The sequence below is a fragment of the Delphinus delphis genome, chromosome 17 (genome assembly GCF_949987515.2).
Source record: "Delphinus delphis chromosome 17, mDelDel1.2, whole genome shotgun sequence".
Lineage (NCBI taxonomy): Eukaryota > Metazoa > Chordata > Mammalia > Artiodactyla > Delphinidae > Delphinus > Delphinus delphis.
In genome coordinates, this window is record NC_082699.1 from 13,981,936 (window position 1) to 14,009,354 (window position 27,419).

At 34.9% G+C, this 27,419-nt stretch overlaps 1 protein-coding gene across 1 annotated transcript in view; it reads left to right on the forward strand.

The window, feature by feature from the left end:
• The window catches only part of C17H8orf34 (chromosome 17 C8orf34 homolog), a 344,433-nt gene that overhangs the window by 244,058 nt on the left and 72,956 nt on the right, over positions 1-27,419 (forward strand). Inside the window, exons 9-10 of the mRNA XM_059995457.2 lie at positions 8,635-8,720; positions 14,094-14,170. Of these exons, the coding sequence (XP_059851440.2) occupies positions 8,635-8,720; positions 14,094-14,170 (163 nt within the window). The remainder of the gene's footprint in view (positions 1-8,634; positions 8,721-14,093; positions 14,171-27,419) is intronic.

Below are 27,419 nucleotides of genomic sequence, written 5' to 3' on the forward strand. Positions count from 1 at the left end.
TGTTCGTTTGTTCGTCATCTTTGGTCGGTAGGATGAAAGCTCCATTGAGGATGGGAATTTGGTTCATCGTGTCCACAGCCCCCAACTGCAACCCCCCAAACTGGAACAATGCTTGGGCCATTGTAGGCACTTGCCTAGACCTGGTCACTCCATGCTTTTGATCTTCCATTTCTGGTTTATTGCGAGAGCTTCCCAAATGGCCTTACAAGATGCCTCAATGAATATTATTTTCTTGGTGCAGCTTTTATTGTATTAGACAATAATTTAAAACTTTCAAAGTTTCCCGCTACATTAAGTCTAATTCTTGTTTAGTTTGCAAGCTCCCTTCTGAATACATCTTATAATCTAGATGTGTTTGTGGCTTTCAATACACTACTTTCACTGAAGCTCTTAGTCAGTTTTTTGTTATACTTGGTGTTCCTTTTTCCTCTCTCTCTCTCTCTTTCTCTCTCTTTCTTCTTTTCTTTTTTTACCTTTTTCCCCCGAACGGCTTCTTTTTCCAAAGTAAATGTACTCTATTATTTCACTGCTCTTTCCTTGGAACACCCTTCCTCTTTTTCTTCATCTAATCAAACTTTAGCATTTTCAAAGCTCAGTGCAAGTACCACGTACTCCATTAACATTTGTTGAATTAATCCAGATTCTATTCATCATTTCCTCTGAACTAGATATGTTAGAAATGTTAGCTTGGCATTTAATTTCATGCATGCCATAATGTATTCAATTTGTTTCAAAAAAAACATTTGATGAGTGTCTACTCTTTAGTTAGATACTATTTTCTTCCAGAAAGTGTTCAGGGAAGATTAAAATATGTCATATATAGTGTGATAACATAAAAACAGAAAGATGGCTGCTCGTGAATCTGAATGTCTTCCAGGCCAGTGTGAAAAGTTAAGAATGCACTTATTTGAGTCTTCTCTCATCACATCATGTGTCAACTGAATTGACAATACCAGAGGTTTTTTAAAAAAATGTTTTCTTACTGAATGTCTTGGATTTTTTTTAAAAAAGTATAGAAAAGAAGTAGCGCTCATAACTTTCTCTATCCTCCCACCGCTTACACTATTCAAAACTCCCTCCTCAAAATGTGTACGGCTGGTGGTGATGTGTTTTACTGACCATTTTGGACTAGGACTGGGCTGCTACTTAGCTCTGGTTTTGGTTTCCTTGCATCTTCTTACAGAGCGAGACGTTGGAACCAGCTGGATCTCAAAACATTACCAAGCAAGCAAAATTTGAACCACTGCTATGGCCACAAAACTCCTGAATGAGCTTCAACATCTTTTCTCTTTACTGGTCCATCTTCCTGAAGGCTATTTTCTAAGACGTAGGGACTTTTCAGCAGCATTTACTTAACAAATGTCTATTGATCACATACATGTGCCTGGTACTATGATAGGCTGTGATAGGCACTACAGTAGTCTCTGAGGATGCTATCTTTCATTGGCTTATTCACTATTGAGACTGAGTCAATGGAAGGTGACTGTTGACTCACAAACTTGGATGTATAATTTACTGACATTTATAACAGCATTTCCTCTAGCCAGGTCGCACTGGTCAGTATTAAATGAAATCTGATTCGTTTATTTGAAACCCAAACTCATTTGCCATCTTTGTCACCTCTGCTTGCACCTCACTTCAAATACCCCAACTTTAATTAGCAACTATTTTGGCACATGTTTCTAGCTGTGGCAACCAGCTTTGTGCAGGTGCAACCTTTAGCATCTCATTTATAAGCCTAGATATATGTAGGATAATTTTCACCCCTTTTCAAGAGAATGTAATTGTAAATACACTAAAGTATTCTGTAGAAAATTCCTTATACATAGGCTGGGTCTGCTTTTCCTTTCCTTATCTCCAAGGTGAGCTACTCACTAAAAAATACCTTAAGAAATCTCTTTTAGAGCTTACAGTGTACCAAGCTCAACCTAAGCTAGGCTTTAGGGACATAAAAATATGAAAAATAAAATTCTTATCTTTAAGACACTTGGTTTGTGTTGATAGACATGAAAACAAGCAATTAAATATGGTAAAGATTTGCAAAGGTGCAAAGACTTCTGGAAGAAAAGCTTCTGAAAAAAAGGAGAATCTGTAATTAAAACCTAGGATTAAGCTGAATAGTAAAAGAGGGGAACGTAAATTCTGCCAGAGATAATTATATAATGGCACAGAGGCTTAATAAAATATCTGCACAGAAATAAAAGCAGTTTGGAGTTTATGGAGTATAAATTCCATGGGGAAATATCCAAGAAGGTGAAGTTGCAGACACAGGTAGGGGTTGTGCAACAGAGAGACTTGAATGACTTGGTAAGGAAACCGTAACTCATTTTGCAGGTGATGAGAAGCCAGTAAAAATGGCAGCTGTTAAACTCCTTTGAGGCAAGGATTGTTTTGAGAATCTGGTTGAAGTTACTGTCTCCCTGTCCAAAAAAGAGCAATCCACCAAAAATTTTTATTCCATTTATTGTGAATTACAGTGAGTCCCCTGAAACCTGTCTGTGGGCGTGTCTAAGCATACTCATGTTAAAATCTCTTGCACTAAAATATTTAAAGCATGAGAATAATAAAGCATGAGGATTTATTTTGAACTTTCTGGTAGCCATATGGAAAAAATGGGTTTTTGAAGGACAAGTTTCTCTGTATGAATATCATCAAGGAAACTAATAATCCAAGCAAGTAAAGATGAACAGCACAATTATAGTAGTAGCATAAAGAAGAAGTGATAGAGTCAGGAAATCTCTTTAGGAAGAATAATTAACAAGGCTGGGATTGATTAGCTATGTGTAATATGAGGCAGGGTATGATGAAGATGAGTTTGCTTTGGACAAGTTCCCTTTGAGATGCTTATGGTTAATCCAATTAAAATGTCCTGCAAGAATCTGGGTACACCAATCTTGAGCTGAGAACTCAAGATTTGAAAAAACTCACTGTAAATGTAGTTAAAATCATAAGAGTGGATGAGCTGATTCAGGGAGATGGTGCAGAGTGGGAAAAGAGTGTTCATACAAAGTACAGCTGAAAGTAAAATAAAAACAATATCAGAAAGTTTTCAACCGTATGTGGCAATTAGAAGGTCAGGTAGTCTTAGTATAACCAGTCATCTCAGAATGTTAGGAGCACAAAGCAAATTAAAATAAGTTGAGGGAATGAAATTAGAACACTCCCTAACACCATATACAAAAATAAACTCAAAATAGATTAAAGACCTAAATGTAAGGCCAGACACTATAAAACTCTTAGAGGAAAACATAAGCAGAACACTCTATGACATAAATCACAGCAAGATCCTTTTTGACCCACCTCCTAGAGTAATGGAAATAAAACCAAAAATAAACAAATGGGACCTAATGAAACTTCAAAGCTTTTGCACAGCAAAGGAAACCATCAACAAGACCAAAAGACAAGCCTCAGAATGGGAGAAAATATTTGCAAATGAAGCAACTGACAAAGGATTAATCTCCAAAATTTACAAGCAGCTCATGCAGCTCAATACCAAAAACACAAACCACCCAATCCAAAAATGGGCAGAAGACCTAAATAAACATTTTTCCAAAGAAGATAAACAGATTGCCAACAAACACATGAAAGGATGCTCAATATCACTAATCATTAGAGAAATGCAAATCAAAACTACAATGAAGTATCACCTCACACCAGTCAGAATGGCCATCATCAAAAAAATCTAGAAACAATAAATGCTGGAGAGGGTGTGGAGAAAAGGAAGCCCTCCTGCACTGTTGGTGGGAATGTAAATTGATACGGCCACTATGGAGAACAGTATGGAGGTTCCTTAAAAAACTAAAAATAGAACTACCATATGACCCAGCAATCCCACTACTGGACATATACCCTGAGAAAACCATAATTCAAAAAGAGTCATGTACCACAATGTTCATTGCAGCTCTATTTACAATAGCCAGGACATGGAAGCAACTTAAGTGTCCATCGACAGATGAATGGATAAAGAAGATGTGGCACATATATACTATGGGATATTACTCAGCCATAAAAAGAAACAAAATTGAGTTATTTGTAGTGAGGTGGATGGACCTAGAGACTGTCATACAGAGTGAAGTAAGTCAGAAAGAGAAAGACAAATACCATATGCTAACACATATATATGGAATCTAGGGGAAAAAAAAAAGGTTCTGAAGAACCTAGGGGCAGGACAGGAATAAAAACGCAGACGTAGAGAATGGTCTTGAGGACATGGGGAGGAGGAAGGGTAAGCTGGGACGAAGTGAGAGAGTGGCAGGGACATATATACACTACCAAATGTAAAATAGATAGCTAGTGGGAAGGAGCCGCATAGCACAGGGAGATCAGCTCAGTGCTTTGTGACTGACTAGAGGGGTGGGATAGGGAGGGTGGGAGGGAGATGCAAGAGGGAGGAGGTATGGGGATATATGTATAGCTGATTCATTTTGTTATAAAGCAGAAACTAACACAGCATTGTAAAGCAATTATACTCAAATAAAGATGTAAAAAATAAAATAAATAAGTTGAAGGGTGAATTAAAACTGTGGAAGTAAAGGCATTGGTGGAGAGTTAGTATCAAACATATAAAGAGCTGTACAACTCAAAATCAAAAAAACAAACAACCGGATTTAAAAAGTGGGGAGAGGACCTGAATAGACTTTTTTTTCTTCAAAGAAGGCATGTAGATGGCCAACAGGCACATGAAAAGATGCTGAACATCACTAATTGTCAGGGAAATGCAAATCAAAACCACAATGAGACTTTACTTCACACCTGTCAGAATGGCTATTATCAGAAAGACAAAAAATAACAAGGGTTTGCAAGGATGTGAAGAAAAGGGAATCCTCATGCACTGTTGGTAGGAATTAAGTTGGTGTAGCTACCATGGAAAACAGTATGGGGGTTCCTCAAAAAATTAAAAATAAAGCTACCATATGATCCAGCAATTCCACTTCTGAGTATTTGTCTGAAAACAAAACAAAAACAAAAAGACTAACTCAAAAAACTATATGCAACCATATGTTCATTGCAGCATTATTTACAATAGCCAAGATATGGAAACAACCCAAGTGTCCATATGTGGAATCTAAAACACAAAGCAAAGGAACAAATAAAACAAAACAGAAACAGACTCATAGATACAGAGATCAAACTGGTGGTTGCTAGAGGGGAGGGGGGTGAGGGGCAGCCGAAATAGGTGAAAGAGATTAAGAGGCACCAACTTCCAGTTATAAAATAAGTAAGTCATGGGGGTGTAATGTGCAGCATAAGGAATATGGTCAATAATATTGTAATAACTTTGCATGGTGACAGATGGTAACTAAACTTCTGGTGACCATTTCAGAATGTATACATAAATCACTGTGATGCACACCTGAAACTAATAGGATATTTTATGTTATACTTCAATTTTTTAAAAAGGCATTCAGGGATTTTTGGAATGTTTAGGGAGTTTGGCTCAAAGAAGAATAGACTAGATAAAGCAACAGGTAGATCTTTTAGATAATTATGGGAGGCATTTGTTTTGTTTTGTTTTGTTTTTTTAAGGCTGCAGCAGAAGTGAACTTGTTTCTATGCTGTGGGAAATGAGCAGTAGAGATAAACAGGATGAGTGGTGGTGAGTAAAAGAAATTAGGTCCAAGAGGCAGATGAGATCATGGGACCCAAATCACCAGCCTGATGGATGGTCTAAGCCTTAGTCAGGGGAGAGGTCTCTCATCCTCTGTGAATTGGAAAGGTGGTGAATACACAGGTCAGGGTGAAGATAATTCTGTTGGTGCTGTGTGACGGGGAGTGGGAAGTCCTTATTCCTGATTAGATAATTTTTCTGGATGACACAGGAGAGAGGTGATATTTTTGAAAAGACTTTGTAAAGAATGGAAGAAAGAAAAACAACCGAGAAGCCAAAGTTTAAAGTTGGAGACTATTGATTTATACTCATCAGTCCTAGAGTGTCCTGATTTTCACCAGTAGTTTTCAGCTGCACATGTGAATGAAAATGATGAGTTAACACAGGGTTCGGGTCTGGTTGGCAGTAATGACTTAAAGGACATGGGTGCATGGGAATTGAGGGGGCAGTAAGTCCCAGCTGAGGAGGGCAGGAAGGAAATCAGGAAAGGTGTGAAACCGGGAGAAAACCAAGGGAAAATGAAGATCTATGTTTGATTAAAGAGAAAGTGAGTTTGTGAAAGAGCCTACAGGAGGCGAGTTTGTTGTCAGAGAACAGGATATTGGATTTAAAGATTTCTGACAGAGCAATTGAGGTATCTGTCCTTGGGTTAGGGAAGGTGAAATGGAAGGGAAGCTCTCCAGATTTGAGATGGAGGGACTTTGAAATTAGCAGGTAGATACACATGAACACAAAGATCATTCACGATAATAGTGACACTTGAGTTGAAGAAGAAAATATTGAACCTGATGGAAGTCTTCACAGGCAGAAAGAGAACAGGTTAATATTTATAATCCTGTGTTAGCTGAGGTTGAGGGCTTAGACAGCCTCCTTTGGAGAGGAGGTACTATAATATTCTTAGAGGAAAAAGGGATGTCATATTCTTAGACGAGAAACGGGCTTCAGTTATGACAAGGAAGAGCAAAAAACACTGTGTTTAGCAGCTGAGAATATAGAAGAGTGTTTAATATGGAAGGGGAGTTTTAGAAAGCAAAGTGAAAATGTTTGAAAGTATGAGTATAACTCTTGAGGTGTAAAAAAAACAAAAAGATTTAACTTTTATTAAGACCGTATTTCCCAGACTTGCCCACACAACTCTTGTTTACATAGTACCTATTAACCTCTTACAAAAGTAATGCTATGTGGATTACAGCTTGGGAAACATTGGCAGAGTGCTCAAGGATAGCAGGGCTGAGAAGCATTCCTCAATGGAGTTGCTGCCAAGTCACGGTGAATTCAACTCTTAAGGTATCTGGAGGGCACTGTTCGGACAAAGATGAGCCGGCTTCAGGGCCACCCAATTTGTTGGTTGTTTTCATGGCCATTTGTCTTTTCAACTCAGCTAAATTGAGAACTCTGTGAAATCAAGGGCAGTAGCAATTTCTTCACATCTCCACAACATTTGGGTTATTATTGAGCATATTGATAAATACCAAGTAAGTATCTCTTTTTATTGAAGCTTGCAATGAGCAAAAAAAAAAATTACAGCTTACTTCTGATTTCTTGTTTCATTCTGCCTTTGTTGGAGATTTATTTTCTGTTTAGGTTTTTAACCTAATGTTAAATACCCAAAGGTGTTGGAGCTCATTGTTAATTTTTAATGATAATTTTTACTTACATGTTTCACTATCTTGTGTACCTACATACTTTCTTTCTTTGATAATTTTGATGAAAAAAGAATATTTCCCAATTATTAGAAGTAAACAAAATAAAAAGAAATAGTTGGGCAGATTTGGGAAGTATGTAGCTAAATCAGTCTCTTAAAAGTGATGCTGTTTTTTTAGAGTAAAAATTTAAAACTTAACTAAAAGTGTAAGATTTTTGACCCAAGAGTTTTATATGACTATCAGCAAGCTACTCTTGAGAATTATTTAATTAGCTTGTATAATACAGTAAATATGGTTTGTGTACAGAAGGTAATATGTAAGTATAAATGTATAATATATACAGAAATGGACAATACTTAATATTGTAGGAATAAAAATATAATGTACAATATTTATAATTATACAAAAGGTAAAGAGAGAGTCATGCGTATATGTTATTGGATTCCACTACAGTGATATAGTTGAAAATTTTGACTGTTGAGCCTGGTACAGTTATGAATTGTATTTGAGTTTGTATTTTTGAAAATATTAATGGCATATGTCATGTTTTTATTAATACTCCCATGAGAGCACTTACCTCATGGGAGTTAAATGCAAGAAAAAAGTAAGGGCACTGGTAGAAATTTCCAGTCTCTGGATTATTTGATATACTGTCCTCCAACATTAGCAGAGCTTATTCTGCTGCTCTTAGGTCAGAGTTCCAACATTTATTGATGAGCTCTACCTCCTTTGATACAGTGGTTTCACAGTATAATGTAAACCCAGACTAGTCTCTCTCTAGAGGTAAGGATATAGAAACTCAGAAATCTATTGTCCTAAAAGTTCCCATGTAATCTGCCTCTCCTGAAGAAGACGCAGTGTCTATGAGAACCCTGGGCAGCCACACGTATCGAGAATCTTCACACCCCCTGTTGAGACGAATCTTGACCTGCAGGCCTTTAAGCGCAGGTTTGGTTGATTTGGAGAATTGTATTTGATAAACCTCTGTGCAGCCATGGGAACCCTGTCATGCCCCTCAACCCAGAAGTCAGGCAAGCACACTGTGTTGGATGCTTGCTTTTCTTCCAATCACTTCCCCATTGTAGTTTCCGTGAAAACATTTGTCTATAAACCTTCTTCAGTGAGGCTAAGAAGAAAAGTAGATTCTATCTAGACTAATCTTCCCATGTATACAGGAGAAAAGAAGAAGGACTTTTCCTTAAAGGTTAGAAAAGCAAAAACACTGTATTACAAAGGTTTTGGTAAGGCTGTATTTCTACTTGGAAGAAGCATGTCTGATTTTAGAGTTTAGAAGTTCATAGTCATGTTCTCAGTAGTATGTAGTTCACATTTCACTATTCAACCTTATTAGAGTTTCAATGACCACTGTTAATCATTTAGGCTTCAAGGAGACAACCTGGTGGAAAGGACAGAAGAGACCTCGCAAACACTTCATTCTCCAGATGAAATAATCCCAGATTTTTTGGGTAAGTTTTAAATCCAACAATAGATATTGTAATTTTAGCGGCACTTAAAGATTTTTTACAAAAGAAAACTAAACCAAACATCTTCCCCTGTGCCAAATCACCGTAGTTGCCAATCGCACATCCACCACTTCTGCAGGCTGTGTGTCAGGAGGTTAAGGGCAAAGGGGAAGATGAAGCAAGAAGTGTGGGTCCTGAGGAGCAGCCTCTTAACGCCTGTGCCTGTTTAAGGTACAAACATGTCAACGCTACGTTGGCTGCCCCCAAAGTTTGTCACCAATTCCAACTTGGTTTTGGAGCTTACATTGCCTACTCACATTCGCACATCATGGACCCCTTCAGTCTTTGGGGCAGAAATGTCAATATCAAACTTGATTTTCCTTCCTCTCTCTCAGCCCTTTGTTAAATTGGTCTCAAATCATGTCACTGTCACCAAGCCAGTCTCATCTTCATTTTCCCTGAGACTGCCTAGTCTATGCCCTTGTCCTCTTTCTCTAGCTAGTGTAAGAGCTCTGTAAATAGATTCTCCTTGTACTAACTCACCCGTTTGGGTTCATTATCTTTATAAAAATAAAGCTGCTATTTCTTTCCCATTTTCTATAGGACAGAATTCAAACTCCTTGGCGTAGCATATTAAGTTCATGCCAGGGCACTTCAAAATGTTTGCAGAATAAATAAATAAGTACATGTAATGCCACTACAGTGACATCTAAGGTATATCACTGCTTCATCATTCAGTGTTCTAGCAGGGAGCAGTCGGTACATCCAATTGGAATAATTAGAAGAGAAACCATAGGAAAACATTTTCCTTACATCTGGATAGAAAAGGACATCTTAAACAAGATGCAAACGTTCCTAAACATTAAAAAATATTCAACTATAGAGTGTTGAGAATTCTTGTTCATCAAAAGATGCCAGAAAAAAGTGAGTTGACAAGCTACAAAATAGGAAACTATATTTGAATATATTTGTCACTGATCAAAGATTAATATTCAGAATATATAAACTACATCTATAATTTAATAAAGAAACGATCAGCAAACCAATAGAAAAATAAGCAACAGATATGAATAGACATTTCACGGAAGAGGAAACACAAATGGCCAATGAGCATATGAAAAATGTTTAGTAATCAAGGAAAAGCAAGTTAAGGCTACAGAGAGATGCTCTTTTACAACCTTTTATTTGACATTAATTAAGAAATCTGGCAAAATCAAGTGCTGGTGAAGATAGAGACAAAAAGAAACTCATACTCTACAGATGGGGCATAAACAATTTTGGAACTAGTCTTCCATTATCCTAAAATCTGAGTAAAGCTCAGAATCTCCACTTCTGGATAAATATGTTAGAGAAGCAAGTCTCGTGAACCATGAAATGTATGCAAATTTGTTAGTATGCTGGTGGACACTAAGATGGATAGATTATAAAATTGTTACACTGTAGGAAGCTGAATGCATTTCAGCTGCACACATAGGATGGATGAAATCAGTGATGTGCTGGTAAATGTGAACAACTGTTTCTTTGAAAAAGAAGGCCCTGGTTTGTAGAGATTGACGGCTTCCATAATCTAAATATAACATAATATAAATGCTGATTTCAAGCAACTGATCCGAAATGGCAGTTGGGTCTTCCAATCTGGTATGAGTAGGTTGCAGCTCACAACTGAATGAGTCTTAAAAGCATAATATTTGTAAAAAAAAAAAAAGTTGTAAAAATATGTATCTCAATAAAATAAAATGTCTTTATAAAAAAAAGCATAATGTTGATTGAACAAAAGCAAGTCATAGAATGTCATTTTTTTAAAGCTCAAAACTAGCAAATCTAAATAGTATATTCTTTAGGAAAACATACATTAAGTGATACAATTATATTGAAAAAAGGGAATGAAAGACTTGAAATGGTGGTTATTCTCAGGGGGTAGGGGAAGCAAGGAGATGGGATTAGGAAGGAGCTCACAGGTATATGAAGGTTATTGGAAATGTTCTAATTCTTAAGTTAGGTGGTGGGTTTGGGGTGTTTATTTTATCATTGTGCTTTGTAACTTAAATGTGCTATTTTTTTATTATACATGTATATTTTATATGTACTTTTTTATATATCAAATATTAAGAACATTATAAATGAAAGTTAAAAAATAAAGTGTTGTGGGAACATAAACCAATGCCAGTGTAGCACAATACTAAACAAAGGTAATAGTTTCAATATACTCAAATCTCTCATAGTACTGATGAGATGAAACACTCTCAGGACAAACCTTTAACCCTGCCAGTGAAAGGTGAGCAGTGTGTCATAATTCCCCGACCGGAGATAGAACCCACTCCCCCTGTATTGGAAGGCAGAGTCTTAACCACTGGACCACTGGGGAAGTCCCCAACCCCTAATTGTTTTTGAATTACTCCTTGTGTGTTTACTCTTCTTACCTCAGTTGGATTATATGCTTCTTGAGGGTTTCTTGTGTTCTCCACCATGCTCAATATAAAACTAGATACAAAAAATAAATAAAATAAAATTCAAAAAAAAAGGAGATACAAAACAGGTATTAACTACTGGCCCATTATATATATACTTCTTAATTCTATCAAAACCACTCCAATCCACCGATCTACAGATAATATATCCTTCAACAATCATGTTTACATAATAACTGAGTATTGTTAGGATTTAAATTTTTAGAAAATTAAACAAGGCATCAGTAATGTGTTGATTATACTTACTTGCATTCACTGGGAGAAAAGGTATTCATTAAGTTTAAGCTCCTTTCTTGAACTTCTTATATCCTGCATTCTTCACATTCAGATATTAGAGACCTAATCAACGAATTCCAAAATATGCTTTCTGATTCAGTACATTCTTTTCTACTGAAGTTAGTCAAATCACTAGATCCAAAGAGTGCTAATGTGATTTTTATGTTAAATATGCATCCACATTGAGCTTGGCTTAATAAACGTAAATATTTCTATGAACAGGTATAATCTTGTGCTTAACAAAAACCTGTTATGACACAAACAGCAAAAGTGCAAATAATGACAGGAAGACATTAAGTGAAGTTAAACAGCGACAAACCCTACAGGTCTCCGGGTTCTCAACAGCACACCCAATCAACCACAGGGGCTAAGTTTTTAGTCCAAGTGCTGCCAGAAACTTAGATTTTGACAAAAGTACTTTATCTTTCGATGCTTCAGTTTCTTCTCTCAAATGAGGAGATAAACTCTCTAACATTTGACAAATTTAGAGACTCATTTTCCCCTCCATGTTATTAAAGAAAGCTCAAAGAATTCATTGCTTGCATTTTGAAAATCATTTATACTTAGAAGAAATTGCTCTGGAATGGACAGGACAAAATAGTTTATGCATATGCACCCACCAGTAGTTGGTAATAAGCAAAGTACTCAGAACACTTAAAAAAAATGGAGTGTACCCCTCCCAGCCTTAAACACTAAGGTTTTATTTCATGATGTTTATTGTCCCTACTAACTTGTTAGATTAATATTCTATCACTAGATTTGGGTTATTTAAGGGTCCTTTCAACTTAACTTTTAATACAGTCAGGTATGTAAATTCACAAATATTCTGGTGCACTTCACAGTTGTCCCTTTTCACTGTAGATCTCACTGGATATGGCACCAATAACCAGGAAGACTCCAACCAAAACAAGAACAGAACAAAATGTAAAACCATATAAAGTTACCAATACCTTCCCTTTATAAATGTTAATTTTTATTAAAAAAATCAATACTGTAAAGGTGTTCAAATAAATTCCAAGAAAGAGTCATAGAAAATTTTCTCGCTCAACTTGTTTTGAAAGCACCTAGCTGAGAGCCTGGCATATAGTTTTTTTTAATAAATGAATATACAAATATACAAATAAATGGATGAATGAATTGATTAATGTACATATGCATAAAAAACAAATGCAATGACAATATCTCTTTAAAACCATTAACTGCTCACCGAGAGGAACTTGAGAACTCACTTATTATATAGTATTTCTAACTATAAAAAACCTAGCAAATCCACGAGAGTGCGTTTTCTTCTGTAAATGAAATAATTTGCTTTATAATGTAGAATAGAACATTTTAATATTACTTATGTCAATATTCTACACAAATAAAAATTTCAGCACAGAAATAAAATAGAAAAAATACTAAGTGAATGCTGAAATTACAGGAATATTTGCTCACAGTTCTGCAGAATATAATTCAGTCCTGGAGGACTTGAATTATGCTAACTTATACATTCTAATGTAAAGAATCTATCTAGTGTCATATTTACAATGGGGTTTTAATAGATAGGGGTTCAAGCTTCCTTCATTAATAGATTAATATTTTTAACTTGATATAATTCTCATTTATCCTGATTTTATTTTTCTTTTTGAATATAAAATTCTAAATTATCTGAGATAGAGAGAGCTCCATGATTCAAAAGCTATGCTTATGGATTTGTGCTAAGCTTTCCATTGTCTCTCTGGTCTTGAGTGGCCATCAAGGGCTTGGAGGATTTAATGCTCTGATTTTCTTCCCAGAGCACACATTTTATGCAACAGGAAAAAAATCTGTCTCCATATGTATGTGAATCTGAAGAAAGTCTTCTTTAGGGAGGCATATGGCTCTTTAAAATTAATAAATATAAGAAATCAATTCTTAAAGTTTTCAGTGGTTTAGAATACCTTCCTCTTAACTGATGTTTTTATTTGAATGGAAGGTATTAAAATGCAGACTGTTTCTAGATGCTCCATGTATCTGTCTTTATTGAAGAATTCTTTATAGCCTGTAGAAATCTTTGTTATAATTAATTTAATTCAGCAGACATATGGAAAGTGTTGCCATCATTTTATTCACATATTTGAAAGTTGCTACCCACCCACTCATCAATCTAGTCAAGTGAATAATTACAACTTTTTGCTTGATACATTAAATGTAAAAGCCTACCACCATTTAATAATATGTACTTTTCTCCAAACTTTTCAGAATTTTTCATCCCATTTAAAAGAGAGAACACAAATTGATACCTAAATAGTATAGCAAAAAAAAAGTTGATGGATAAAACAAATACAAAATTACAAGACAGAAAAAGGACATTAACGTTCCAACAATTAGCTAACTAATATGCCAAAAGGAGTGTTGCTCTGAGATGACCGCAGCTCTTGCACCTTCCTCACTGCACTGTGCCCTTTTAAATTAGAAATACAAAACGTTTTTCATACATTGTCTTTAAGCTAAATAAATAACATTCTACACCCTATTTTAAATCGCAAACACTATGATTTTTCAAAAACTGGTTCAGTCACTTTAATATCCTTCTCGTAATAGGTTTGTATATCAGAGAGTTAGTAAGCAATATGTGACTCTAGTTTATTCATTCTTTTTGTGAAAATAGATTCTTTAGCTGGAACTGAAGAAGCACTGATGGAAGAGGGTGAAGAATTTGAGAAAGCATCTAGATTAACAGGACCTGTAAGTATATTCATTTACTTATTTTTATCTCTAAAACTAATATATATCACTAATAGGAACATCTAAAGGGAATAGGAAACAATATTATTCAAACTAAAGAGTATTTTAAAACATGCATCCAGTATATTCCACAGAGTCATGCAGTTCCTTGTATGAGTAGGTGGCCAGCTTGATTACAGGTACCCAGCAAAACTGGACTGAGCTCTTTCAGCAATTGAGGAATAAGATTTGAAGGAGATGGGGAAATCTAATTTCTGGTATTATTAACTTTTTGCTTGTGCACATGAACATTCTAAAAGATTATGAGCTGCCATCTTAAACTTCACTAAGTGTATATACAGCTTGATAGAAAAATAACTGTCTTGCATATCCTGAAAGTTTACATATAACTTAAGCATGGTATTATTAGTTGTGAAGTCCTTGTGATATTTTGCTTAAACTATATCTCTTCCATAGAGTATGTTGGGAGGAAACCATTAGGTTTAAGATTTTTCAATGCAATTTAATGTTAAAAGGATAAACACAGAAAAAACTGAAATCTACATTTAAATTCTAAATATAAAGTTTGTAAAAGATTCTGAGTTGCTCTAAAAATGGCTATGCAATCATGCATTATCCTAGACTTAATATTTAGACTGGGTTAATATACTACAATATTCTCTGCATTCATTTGTTAGGGCTGCTGTAACACCACACAGACTGGGTGGCTTAGACAGCAGAAATGTATTGTCTCACTGTCCTGGAGGCAAGTGTCAGCAGGGTTGGTTTCTTCTGAGGCCTTTCTCCTTGGCTTACAGACAGCGCCTTCTCTCTGTGTCTCTGTCTTCGCATGTTCTTCCCTCTGTAAAACGTCTGTGTCCTAATCTCCTCTCCTTATAAATACACCAGTCGTTTTGTATTGGGACCCATCCCAATGATCTCATTTAATAACTTAATTACCTCCTTAAAAATCCTATTTCCTATTAGTACACGTTCTGAAGTGCAGAATGTGTACTAGTCCTATTTAGTACACATTCTGAAGTACTAAAGGTTAGAACTTCAACATGAATTTTGGGGGAACACAATTTAGTCCATAACATTCTCTGATGAGATTACATTATTTGGAACATTATTTGGATCACAGGATTTGGTTGAGGGTACCACATTTTTCAATGGATTTCATAATAAAATTAATTTTACAATTACTGATGAAATTAATGTATCTTTGTTCATTTGTCTGCTTCTCATTGAAGCTTCCAGGCCTTATTTAAAATTTCTAATTTCTCTATTTTTCTATGTAGCACTTCTCAGCTTCTACTATACTATATGATTTACTTATTTATTGTCTGTCTCCTCCCACATAATATAAGGTCTATGAGGACAAGCATTTTTTGTGCACTTTTTTCGCTTCTGTATTCGTAGAAGAGTGCCTATATATAGTAGGCACTATATACCTATTATACAACAGAATAGTTATATGTTGAATAAGAGAAATTATTTAGCAATAATTTCTTACCATGAGATGAAAAATATCTTACTTTCACTTATTATAAAATAATAGAAACTTAGAAATAGGAAGAAGCATGGTGGTCATCTAGTTCGGGATTTCTTCTCCCTTACCTCAGTATTCTGGCCTCCTATGCCACTTTCACCCAATGCAAGAACATCCATTTTATAGATAAGGAAATGGAAAGTCAGAGAAGTTTAGTAACTGGACCAAGATCCCAAAGCTAAAAAAAGCAGTGAGGTCAGACTCTACTCAATGCTCTGTGACGAACTAAATGGAAAGGAAATCTAAAAAGAGAAGGGTTATATGTATACAAATAGCTGATTCACTTTGCTGTACAGCAGAAACTAATATAACATTGTAAAGCAGCTATACTCCCATTAAAATTAATTTTTTTTCAAAAAAGCAGTGAGGTCACGGGCTTCCCTGGTGGCGCAGTGGTTGAGAGTCCGCCTGCCGATGCAGGGGACACGGGTTCGTGCCCTGGTCCGGGAGGATCCCACGTGCCGCGAGGCGGCTGGGCCCGTGAGCCATGGCCGCTGAGCCTGTGCGTCCGGAGCCTGTGCTCTGCAACGGGAGAGGCCACAACAGTGAGAGGCCCGCATACCGCAAAAAAAAATTTTTTTTTAATTAAATAAATAAATAAAACAGTGAGGTCAGGAGTTGAGCACTAGTCTCCCTTCTACTGCACATTCTTGACAGTTCTAGTGCCTTCCTGTTTCTTTTATAAACAGATTATTCCTATTTGTTAGACATTTTCTTATATTTCTCACAATCACGTGTAACCATTGGTCTTAGTTCTACTCCTGAGGTAATAGTCCTTCTTCTACTGAACCGACCTCCAGATAGTAGAAGCTGTTAGAATGTCCCATCTGACACTTTTTCTCAGCCAAAACACAATCTGTTCTTTCAACCAATTCTGACATTGTGTAGTTTTCAAAGATTTCATTTTCCTCTGGATGCTTTCTCTGAACAGATTCTTGCTTGCCAAGTCCCCTGTAAAGTGTGGGTTATGCCACAACCAAACGCAGGGTTTCAAATAATGTTCCCACATCATAGAGTGTAACTGAGTGTGCATTGATACGAATATTATATTCGGATTGTAATCTGGGTCTTTGTTCACTTTTTTTGAGGAACTTTCTGACATTTATAAACTTCAGTATGTCTTCATAATCTCATGATGATACAAGCATGTCATCCTTCAGTTTGGGATAATCTGTCATTCATCACTTTTTGCAAAGATTTTTTTCATCATCTGTGAATTCCACCAAAGCCTTATTCATATCTCAAAAGATACCATTAAATTCTTTTTCTAATAATGTTCTAAAATCAAGATTTATCCTGTCCATAGTATTTAGCTTACTTAATAATACCTAGTAACCCAAAGAGAAAATAGTTTTTTTGGTCAAACTCCTGAGTGATTTCAAACTGACCTTTGGAAAGTTGCTTTCTTTTCACAGTGCTCACATAGTGTTTTTCTAATGCAGAAATTTGTCCTAAGCCAATTTAACTTTTCATTTATCACATTCATTAGATTTTGAATTCTTAAAAATTCTGTAATTCCATTTAAAGTCAAATGTAAATTTAAACATTTAATTTAGGGGTAAGTATGTGGAATATAAACAATAAGTGGATAAATAAATTAATATCAGGACCTTGACCATAGTTTCTAGATGGTAGCTGCTTTTATTATGAAGAAAGCATGGATTTAAAAAATTATGTCAGATTGATGATATTTTAGATGGAAATTCCCTAAATAATATTTCTTACAATTGTATTTTTGGTAAATCAAGAAGAAAATTGTGGCTTTATCTAAATATTAATGGAGAATTAGAGCAAAGCAGAACTTTTTTTTTCCTTTATTACCATAAGAAGTACAAAATACTTCAAAGCAAATTTTGAGTCATTTCCTGCAAAAATATAAACATGCCACAAATGTTGAAAACCATTTAGAGTAGTTTCAACACATGCTGTCTCTATTTGCTAACTTTCCATGTTGGGTATTGGATATTAATAAGTGGGTAACAGACTCTTGGAAACGTTTTTTCCCCAGTGGCTTAAGCGGTGTTTAAAATATTTTGTGAATATTTGAGTGAGGTAAAAGCAATATTTAGATTTACATTTTTATCCTCCCCCAAATAAGCAAATCATTCTTTTGGAATTTCCCTCTCTCCCTCCTCCTTTTCTGTTCTGGAATGTCTCAGCATTATCTACACCTTGTGAAGATTAAAGCTGGATTTGTCAGATAAATCTATTCACTAAAAATGAAACAACAAAAAGGAAGTCTTAGGAAGAAAATACAGAGCAGCAGATATTGATTATGACCTTTTAGTTCATAAATAGACTACATAAACTTTTTTAGATCAATGATCCATAAAGACCTACTATCAATGATTCTTAAAATTTCACAGTTCCTCTAGTTTCTTAATCTTGGAAATTCTATTTTGTTTTGAAAGTATTAAACAAGTATGTGAGCATAATGGGAAGATGAAAAGATAATTAAGAAAGATACTTAGCATTCAATATCTTACTGTTTTTCTTTTTCCTTTGTAAGTCTTATTTATTTTATTCATTGGTCAATACTGACCAGCCCGTCATAAGCTGACTCCTACAAGACTTTATGTAACTGGTCATCATTTCTTAGTTAAAGCAGAAGGAAAATTAAAAGAAGGACTCTTGTAGGGAAAGATTTCCTAAAATTCCTAGGAGTTACTAAAAGTTATATTTTTAATACATTTTCCTTCTGAAGAGTCTTATCTGTTTGAGAAGATGGGTAAAACTAACTAGAATGATGGTAGTAGTAATGATAATGATATCACATATGTGTATAGCACTTTTTAATTGTTAAGCATTTTCACATACTCAATATCAGTCGTCTCTGAATTTTGCAAGTCCTATGACTTATCACTTAGATTTGACAACCCTTCTGTGATATATTCATATTTCCCAGTGTGCCCAAACTCTCACAGAACTTGTCAGGGTCCATACAATTATTAAGGCACTGGAGCCACTATTAAACAGCAGATGTAATGTAGAAAGAATAAAGTTAGGCCACTATCAATAGCCAATATTAAAGATAGGATTATTTGTTAGATTAAGTTGATAGTGAAAAAGTGAAGTTTGAGGGACTAAATCATGAGACAGGTAAATTTTTATGAGAGCAAGTGATCATTAAATCTGGAGCATAAAAGACTACTAATCTTGCTTGTGTCCTTGACAATAGGAGTATGAGAAACCAGAGCAACATGACGAGAAGGGGATCTTAAAATTCAGAGGGTACTCAGAAGGAAAGGAAACAGGAAAATAATACATGTCTCAGAAAAGATTCCTTTGGCAAACTTGATGCAAAAGTTAGACTCAGGTGATTACAGAATCATCTTAGTAAAGTAGACGTCTACTTAGCTGGATTAGGGGTAAACTTTGATTACTTTTAAGCGTGACTTGGCAATATTAATTGTGCTTTCTGAATTAGTAAATAAACAAACCATGTTTTAAATTGATGTTCTAGGGACAAGTGATAGCTTTTTTTTTTTTTTTCCCACTCTTCAGTGATTCTTTCTATTTCTGCTCACAAATTAGCAAGGTGTGGACCTAATTGTCTGGAGTTGGAATTTCCCACACATACTGCATTTTCTCAAGATCCCATGGATATAAACTTAAAAAAGAGTAAATTTGGGTTAGATATAATATTCTTTTGATAACAACTGTAATTGAAAGACATGAAGATAAAGAAACACTTATGTGCATAATTCCAGTAATATACAACTGATGTAGAAATTCAGGAAAGAGTTTTGATAAGAAAGGCATTGTTTATAAGTGAATTTCTTTTTATTGGGTCGAATTAGGTAAATTGATTTTGCTAATTTAAAAATTTTATTCAGCCAGTGAAATAGGTCAGCAAAGAGTTCCACCTGTATTTCTGTTCCCTGTCGGATTGTTAATTAGTACAGTGGAATCCTCTGATAACAAATCCGGGGTGCTCTTGGGAATTGTGTTAGAAGAAGAATTCCACTACACTCAATGATCACTTATTGCTGAGACTAAAGGAAAATTTTGAAATCTGCTGAAATCATATGACTTTTACAATAGGTAGGTTGCACAAATGCCTTGTATTTCCTTGGAGATTCATTATTTTCTACCACTTCTTCTTTCCCAGATTGTTACCTCTTCTCTCATAAGGCATGCCATAAAAAGATTACATTTAAAAAAATTAAAATTACCTATGTATAAAAAAAATAAGGTACAAGGATATATTGTACAGCACAGGGAATATAGTCAATATTTTATCATAACTTTAAATGGAGTATAACCTGTAAAAATATTAAATCACTGTGTTGTACACTTGAAACTGAGGTAATATTGTAAATCAACTATACTTTAATAAAAATAAGATATAAAAAAATAAGATATAAAATTACAAAATTATCACTTAGACTTGACAAGCATTAAAACAATTGTCCCCATGGCTCTCCAGTATAAAATATGGGTATGAATTTTTAGTGGACTTTTAGACTATTTCTTTAACTATGAATTTTGATACTTCTACTTTCCACCTTGTTTCTTACTGATAGTGTTCCTCCCTACAAAAAACCCCTGCCATGAAAATTATGTCTGTTTCATCATCTTCACAACTTGACATTTTAAATGTTTTCAGTAAAGCATCTTCAAAATTCTTTTTCATACTCAAGTATAATTTTATGATGAGTAAATTGTTGTACATATTTTATACAGTTTGTACTTCTATGTAAATTGATTTAAATAGCTGGCCAGTGGAAGAAATGTTGAATGTACAGGTTAATGAACAAGCTGCAATTTTTTCTTGCATTATATACCTAGCATGGAAAATAGGATCACAGCTAGCATTTATGGAATTAAGACTAAACATATCTCAATTTGTACTCTTGCAAAATAAAAAAAGAAAGAAATTAATGTTCATTATCATCTCACCAAGTAGAAATAATAAATTATGGTGGATTTCATCCCTTGAAATACAATGTTGACAAATTGCTGGCAGCTAATTGTAGTAATGGATTATCTGCTAAAGAATAGCAATTGGTACACATTTTGCTCAACCCTAAAGGTTTTTACTGTTTCATTTTCCTTCTATCCTGTAGAATTTTGCTTGGCTTTTGTCACTCACAGATCTAGGATGCCAATAAATTGCTTAAAACCAAGTACTATAGTCGGCAAGTTATCTAACCAAATTTTGGAATCTACTGGGATTTTTCCGTTTGACATTTCAGGTCTGTTGATTTCTAACACACTGATGGTGGAAATATTTGCCTAAACCTATGCAAATATTATTTTTTAAAACTTCTATGAATTTTAAAAATGTAAGTTCTAAATGTCACATTTGCACCCAAAAAATGGCCTGAGATGATAAAGCATGATGTAATGAGTGGTAAAACATTGACTATGGCTTTTGTAATTAATCAGTCTCTCTACATAATTTCACTGTTTCTCCATTAGTAAAATTATGAAATCATTTCTTGGGATCAGTTAAATTCTGAATTTTATTTTTAAGATAGTTGGGGAAGAAAGAGTGGCCTAATATGCACTAATGTAGATACAATTGATTTATAAGCCAATAATGCCCAAGAAGATGTATGTCAACATGCTATTTATGTCCTGAGGATTCCAACTCAGGACGAATCCATTAATTCTTATAAACATGATGGGCAAAAAAGAAAATGCATTTTGACATTTTCAGTATTTTCAAGTTATTGCTAATTCTTTATTAAAATGATTGCCCGCTACTGCAAATTTCATTTGTTTGGTATATAAATATACTGAAGCAGATGGAAAGCAATATGGATTTTTGTGTAGTGAGGTAAAAACCTTATTCATACTCTGATTATGAACTGTGCAGCATGCGTGCTGAAATGGTCTCTTTGTGTGTGGAGCACAGGAAGTTAACATTCTGTCCCTTAGTGGGGATGGGAAAACATTAAGATCCTCACAGAAAGGTTTTCTCTTACATGTTCATCTTCTTCAGCTATAAAAACTACATAGATTACATTAAAACGATTGGATACAACGTGCTTTCCTAGAGAAAATTAAACATTGGTGGGCTTCCTTGCCCTCTCAACCACATTAATCTAATCAAGATCATTTTTTTGCCCTGTGATAAGAAGGGGCCCCATATAAAGTCTGAGTCTCAGGAGTGTGCGGACTCAAACTGAAAAAATATGATATATTCCTGCTATTATGTTGACATAATGATGTATATTAGAAGAACATTAGGGAAAAAGATTATTTTAGAAACTGTGCTTGAAAGGGTCATATTGAATGTCCATCCTTTTTTAAGATATTGAACTCTTTTTTCCTCTTTTCTGTGTATTGTACATTTCTAGAGAGATTTCCCAAAGTTAATAAAATATCAATATCAACATTAGATTTGCACAATATTTCAAAAATGAAATTTGGTATAACTTCCTATTATCTATGTTACAGTCTTCTTTATTTCAAATTTGTTTATTTTTTAATTATAAATATAATAGTATATATTATAAAATGTTTGGAAAATTCAGTAAAGAGTGTAGTTTAAAATCCAAAACCACAACATGAAAGATGAATTTTCACATTGTTTTATTTTTCCAGTATTTTTATGCATGTGTATCTGTAAATATCTCATATCATAATTTGAACTTTGGAAAATAGTCCGTTAGCAACTTTGCATCCTGCGTTTCCTTCCTTTACATAATTATAATAGTCTGACATAAAATTCTTTATAAACCTAGTTTTAATACCCACATATTTTTGCAGCCTTATCTGTTTTAGTATCTGTTAGACCAAATATCCTCATACCTTTTTAAAGTTTAAGACTTTTATTTTAGTGTCAAACCATAATACAGAGTTGTTATATTTGAATTAATGCTAGAGTTTTTGGTTGGATATTCCCAGTTAGTTTGTCCAAGGCTAATGGTGGTTGTGAAATGGATGGTCATGAGTTGTTGACAGATGTGTTGGGATCCAGGCATTCCAGCCCTCCTCTTAAATGCTTTGAGTCACATTCTGGTGCAAATAGTCGATTCCAGGTCCTGCTGTGTGTTGTACAAATATTATTTTGTATGTTTGTTTTTATGTGAAAAGGTATGGGAAACACTGAGATTTGGGGCTTAGAAGTAATGCTTGGCGATAACTGTGCACTAAATCATCATTAGTTTTCCTTAGGCTGGATTCCTAAAAGGGTCAAAGAATATGAACCATTTAAAAGTTCTTGACACATACCCCGAAAAAGTCCATTTGCCCCTTTAACCAGGAATCTCCTAAACCCTTCCTAGAATTAAATATTCTCTTAAAATGTATAAGTGAATAACAAAAGATTCACAAAATTAATTTATCATACTGATAAATGTAATATGAAATATTTTTAGCCCATAAAGTTTGGTTTCTTTGTTTACTAGTAAATTTCTTTGATTACAAATTAACAAATTTTATGTATACTTATTAGACTCATGTATTTCTATTTTTTATGAATTGTTTTTTCTTGCCATCAGCCATATTTCTTTTGGGGTGTTTGTTTTCCTGTTGACTTGTATTTGTTATGCATAATGACTTGTTCTATTTTAGAGATGTAGTAAGTATTTTTAGTAATTTTTCTTTTGCTTTTTAATGTTTTTCATGATAGTTTTTCAATTTATTTATTTATTTATTTTTGGCTGCGTTGGGTCTTCATTGCTGCATGCGGGCTTTCTCCAGTTGTGGCAAGCAGGGGATACTCTTTGTTGTGGTGCATGTGCTTCTTATTGCAGTGGCTTCTCTTGTTGCAGAGTATGGGCTCTAGCATGCAGGCTTCAGTAGTTGTTGCACGAGGGCTCAGTAGTTGTGGCTCATGAGCTCTAGAGCACAGGCTCAGTAGTTGTGGCGCATGGGCTTAGCTGCTCCGCAGCATGTGGGATCTTCCTGGACCAGGGCTTGAACCCATATCCCCTGCACTGGCAGGCAGGTTCTTAACCACTGTACCACCAGGGAAGTCCATGATAGTTTTTTTTTATTATACTTAAACTATTACTTTTCTCTTTCTGATTTCTTTCATTTTTTTAGACATAGCTTTCCCTCCCCAATATTAGGTATTTACCTAAAAGTTCTTTACATTTTCCCCTTAAATTCTTTAATCAATTTTGAATTTATTTTAGTGTTATTGTGAAGCAAGGATCTAACAATATGTTCTCAAATAACATGTGTAGTGTCATTTGTTTTTGAGAACCCATCCCTTTCTTATTTTGAATTTTTCCTTTTTATCTTAATTTACTAGGTATAACAATATCATAACTAATATTTATTTAATACTAAATTTTTGCCTGTTACTTTACACGCGTTATTCCTTATTGTTTGCCAACAGGTCTTAATTATATACCCAACTTATAGATGGGGAGACTTAGAGTTAGGGAGATATGATAACTTGCCTTGGGTACCTCAGTTGGTAAGCCAAGGAGCCAAGACAGCACCCATGCCAGGTGGCCCAAATCCAGGGTCTGCCCACTTAACCACTCTATCATCTGGACAGTGGAGAGTTAGCTTCTGTTGACATGTGCACTATTTTTTTTTTAGTTATTGTAGCTCTACCTTTTTAGTACAAAGTAGATAAATCCCTCTTTTTCATTCTTCTTTTGCAAAATCAAAGAATTTAACCATCATACAATAACTAGCTGTTCTTTATCACAGTCCTGAAATGTGACTTCTTGTGTGATTTTTTTTTTAATATAGGTTTAGGATTTGGTTTTTCAAGAGAAGTTTGGTGTATCATTTGCCAGAGTACAGGAATCTACTCACCAGCCTCTGCAGATTATTTAGTTTGCTTATATAAAAAGCATTTTATCTAGTGATTTTTGCAGCATTTTTGAAACAAAGCTTAAATAGTTTTCACGAGAATGTTCTAAATTAGAGACGTAATAGCTATCCTCACTTCCAGTTATTTTGTTCAGTACATTGGGACATTTGATTCAGAAATAACACAACCTTCTTGGGAAAAAGGAAGCTGAGTAATTTGTAAGTAAATATCTCTCTATGATGTCACAACTGTAAAAAGTTATTCATATTTCTTAAGACTCATAAATCAGATGCCTGTGTTTATTTTATTTAAATATGAATTTCGGGAACTTGTCATTTCCTTTTTAAGTTTCACTGATTTTTTTTAATGTTTATTAAGAAAGTATTTGCATTCCAATAGTAAGAAAGCAGACATGTTGTAAAAGGCAATTTCTAGAAGAATCACTCAATCAAAGAAGAAACATAAAGAGTTTATTGCTTAAGGAGACAAACCTCAAATGATGTCAAGAAAAAAATAATTAAAAATTAGCAGACATTATACCTGGAGGCCACAAAAGTTGAGAAATATCCATGTAGAGTCTATTCTTCAAGAAGAGACAAAACTATCCCAGCTTGGAGAACCTGCCGCCCTAGGACAATAAAATGAGAGCAGTCAGTACTCAGATCTTGGATGTGCAGATCATTTATCTCTTTCAGGGATACCATTTCCTTACACTTGTCTCTTCCCTGTGGTCCCACCCCTTGAGACCATTAGTGATCAACTTGGGGGAAATCAGTAATGCTTTGGTAGATTAGCCTCACTGCATTGCCTTCCTGGTGGATCACAGAATGAAAGAACGCTCCCTGACTCTAATACTTGTAGTCCTTTCCATGCCCAACGTGTCTTTCACCTCAAAATCTCTTCTCTTTTCATCTCTTTCTTCTGGCCACCACCCCTACCCTCAGCAGAAACTTCTTCCTACAGAATACCACCACTGTTTCTCCCAGTCTACTAATCTAGGAAGCTGGGAACTATCCTAGATCCCTCTGTCTGCTTCAACCCTGGATCAGGGCAGCCACACTCACTATCTTAACATCTCTGCACCACGCTGCTTGAATTTCTTTGCCCGCATGAAAGTCCAACCCAGGAATTCTCATCTGGAGGATAGTGGACTACAAATCCTCAAGGGGTCCAGGCCTTCCTGCTTGAGATTCACTACTATCAATGTTAATAAACATATGGAAGGGGAAATGAGAATGGCTAGCAACTCTCAGACTGTATCCTCTTGAGAGCAGGGACTCTGGCTGTAACCATATGAAATGCTTTAGCTTTACCTACATTAACTTATTTAAAATTGTATGAGCCCTCTGTGAGGTAAGTTTATCTCCATTTTTAGATGGAGAAACTAAGCCTTACTAAAGTAAGTAACTACAACTAATGGTGGAAATGTGATTGGAACCTGCTATAGACTGAATGTTTGTGTCGCCTCAAAATTCATATGTTGAAACCTATTCCTCTAACCCCCAAAGTGATGGTATTTGGAGGTGGGGCCTTTGGGAGGTGATTAGGTCATAAGGGTGGGGTCCTCTTGAATGGGATTAGTACCCTTATAAAAGAGACTCTGCAGGCAACTTGATCTTGGACTTACCAGCCTCCCAAACTGTGAGAAATAAATTTCTGTTATATATAAGCCACTCAATCTATGATATTTTGTTAAAGCAACCTGAACAGCCTAAGACAGAACCCAAGTCTGTCATACTTCAAAGCCACAGTCACCCACTCTGTGGCACTACGGGGATTCAAGTAATCACTTTTCCCTCTGTTTTTGGAGGCTGAGGAGCATGTACTGTGCTATAGGGAGCACTGTTCTGGGCTCTGCTCCCCTTCAACTAGAGCAGTTCCAGTGTGACCGCCCTAATACATAAGGTTTGGGTGTAAGATTGTTTCAGAAAGAAGAATTACCCTGCTATAAATGAACTTTGAAAACTACTGTTCAGATTATTCAGAAATTGGAGTATTTACTCTATTTCCTTATAGAGCACTCACATTAACATATAGCTCTCTGTTCCTTTTGCATCATGTTTTGTCTTTTTTCTTAAGTACTTTTAGGGCTCAAGGATTGAAAGAATTATAAAAGCTGTTTTTCTTACAAGGAAATTTATAAGAGATTTTGAATGCCTTTAAGGTCCTAGAAAATCATGTTTTGTTTGGTCAAGTAGCAAACACATTCAGTTATATTAAGCAAAATGCTATTAACCTTTTCAAGACTGATAAAATTAGACAGGAAGCTGCAGTTACAATTTCTTATTCTTTAAATCATTTGCAAGAATATCTGATTAATTCAGTCCATACAGATTTAATTAAATATTTGACTGCATCTTTGAATTGCTCCTCAACTTGAGAGAAAAGAAATAAAACCCCATAAATGCAATATGTCATTAATAACTTAAAATTGTTGAAAATTCATGAGGAAGTGTTTTATACTCAAGGGCTGACCCAAGCCAATCTTATCACTTTCACTTTTAACAGACATTAAATTTTAACTATATTACTCCTAATCCAAATTTGTAAAACACCAAATTTCCACTTCTCTCTCTTTTTGTGAGACTGCTTAACTATTTAAATTCTGTCCTGGGAGGTGGATTCTACAGAATGAAGTTAGTTCATGAACTTTGATTCAACAACACCTCTTTCACATGTAGGAAAACCTCCTTATTCCACCGTTGACTGTTTTTCTGCTAGACAAGAGAAGACTGATGTTCTCTATTTCTTAGATGAGTGATTTTTTTTCATACAGCTGTTGACATAAAAGGAAAGCAAAGAAACTTAATAAATCATCTTTTGTATATTGGAAATTCAAGTGTAACATACTCATTTTATCTGTGGTTTTTCAGTCTTTGCTCAGCCATCATGTTCAAATGTCAAATAAATAGTCAACTTTTGATGTGTTTTCACACAGTCAGTGAAAGAGACTGTAACAAGGCAAACTTTGTCTTTATACATCTCTGTGG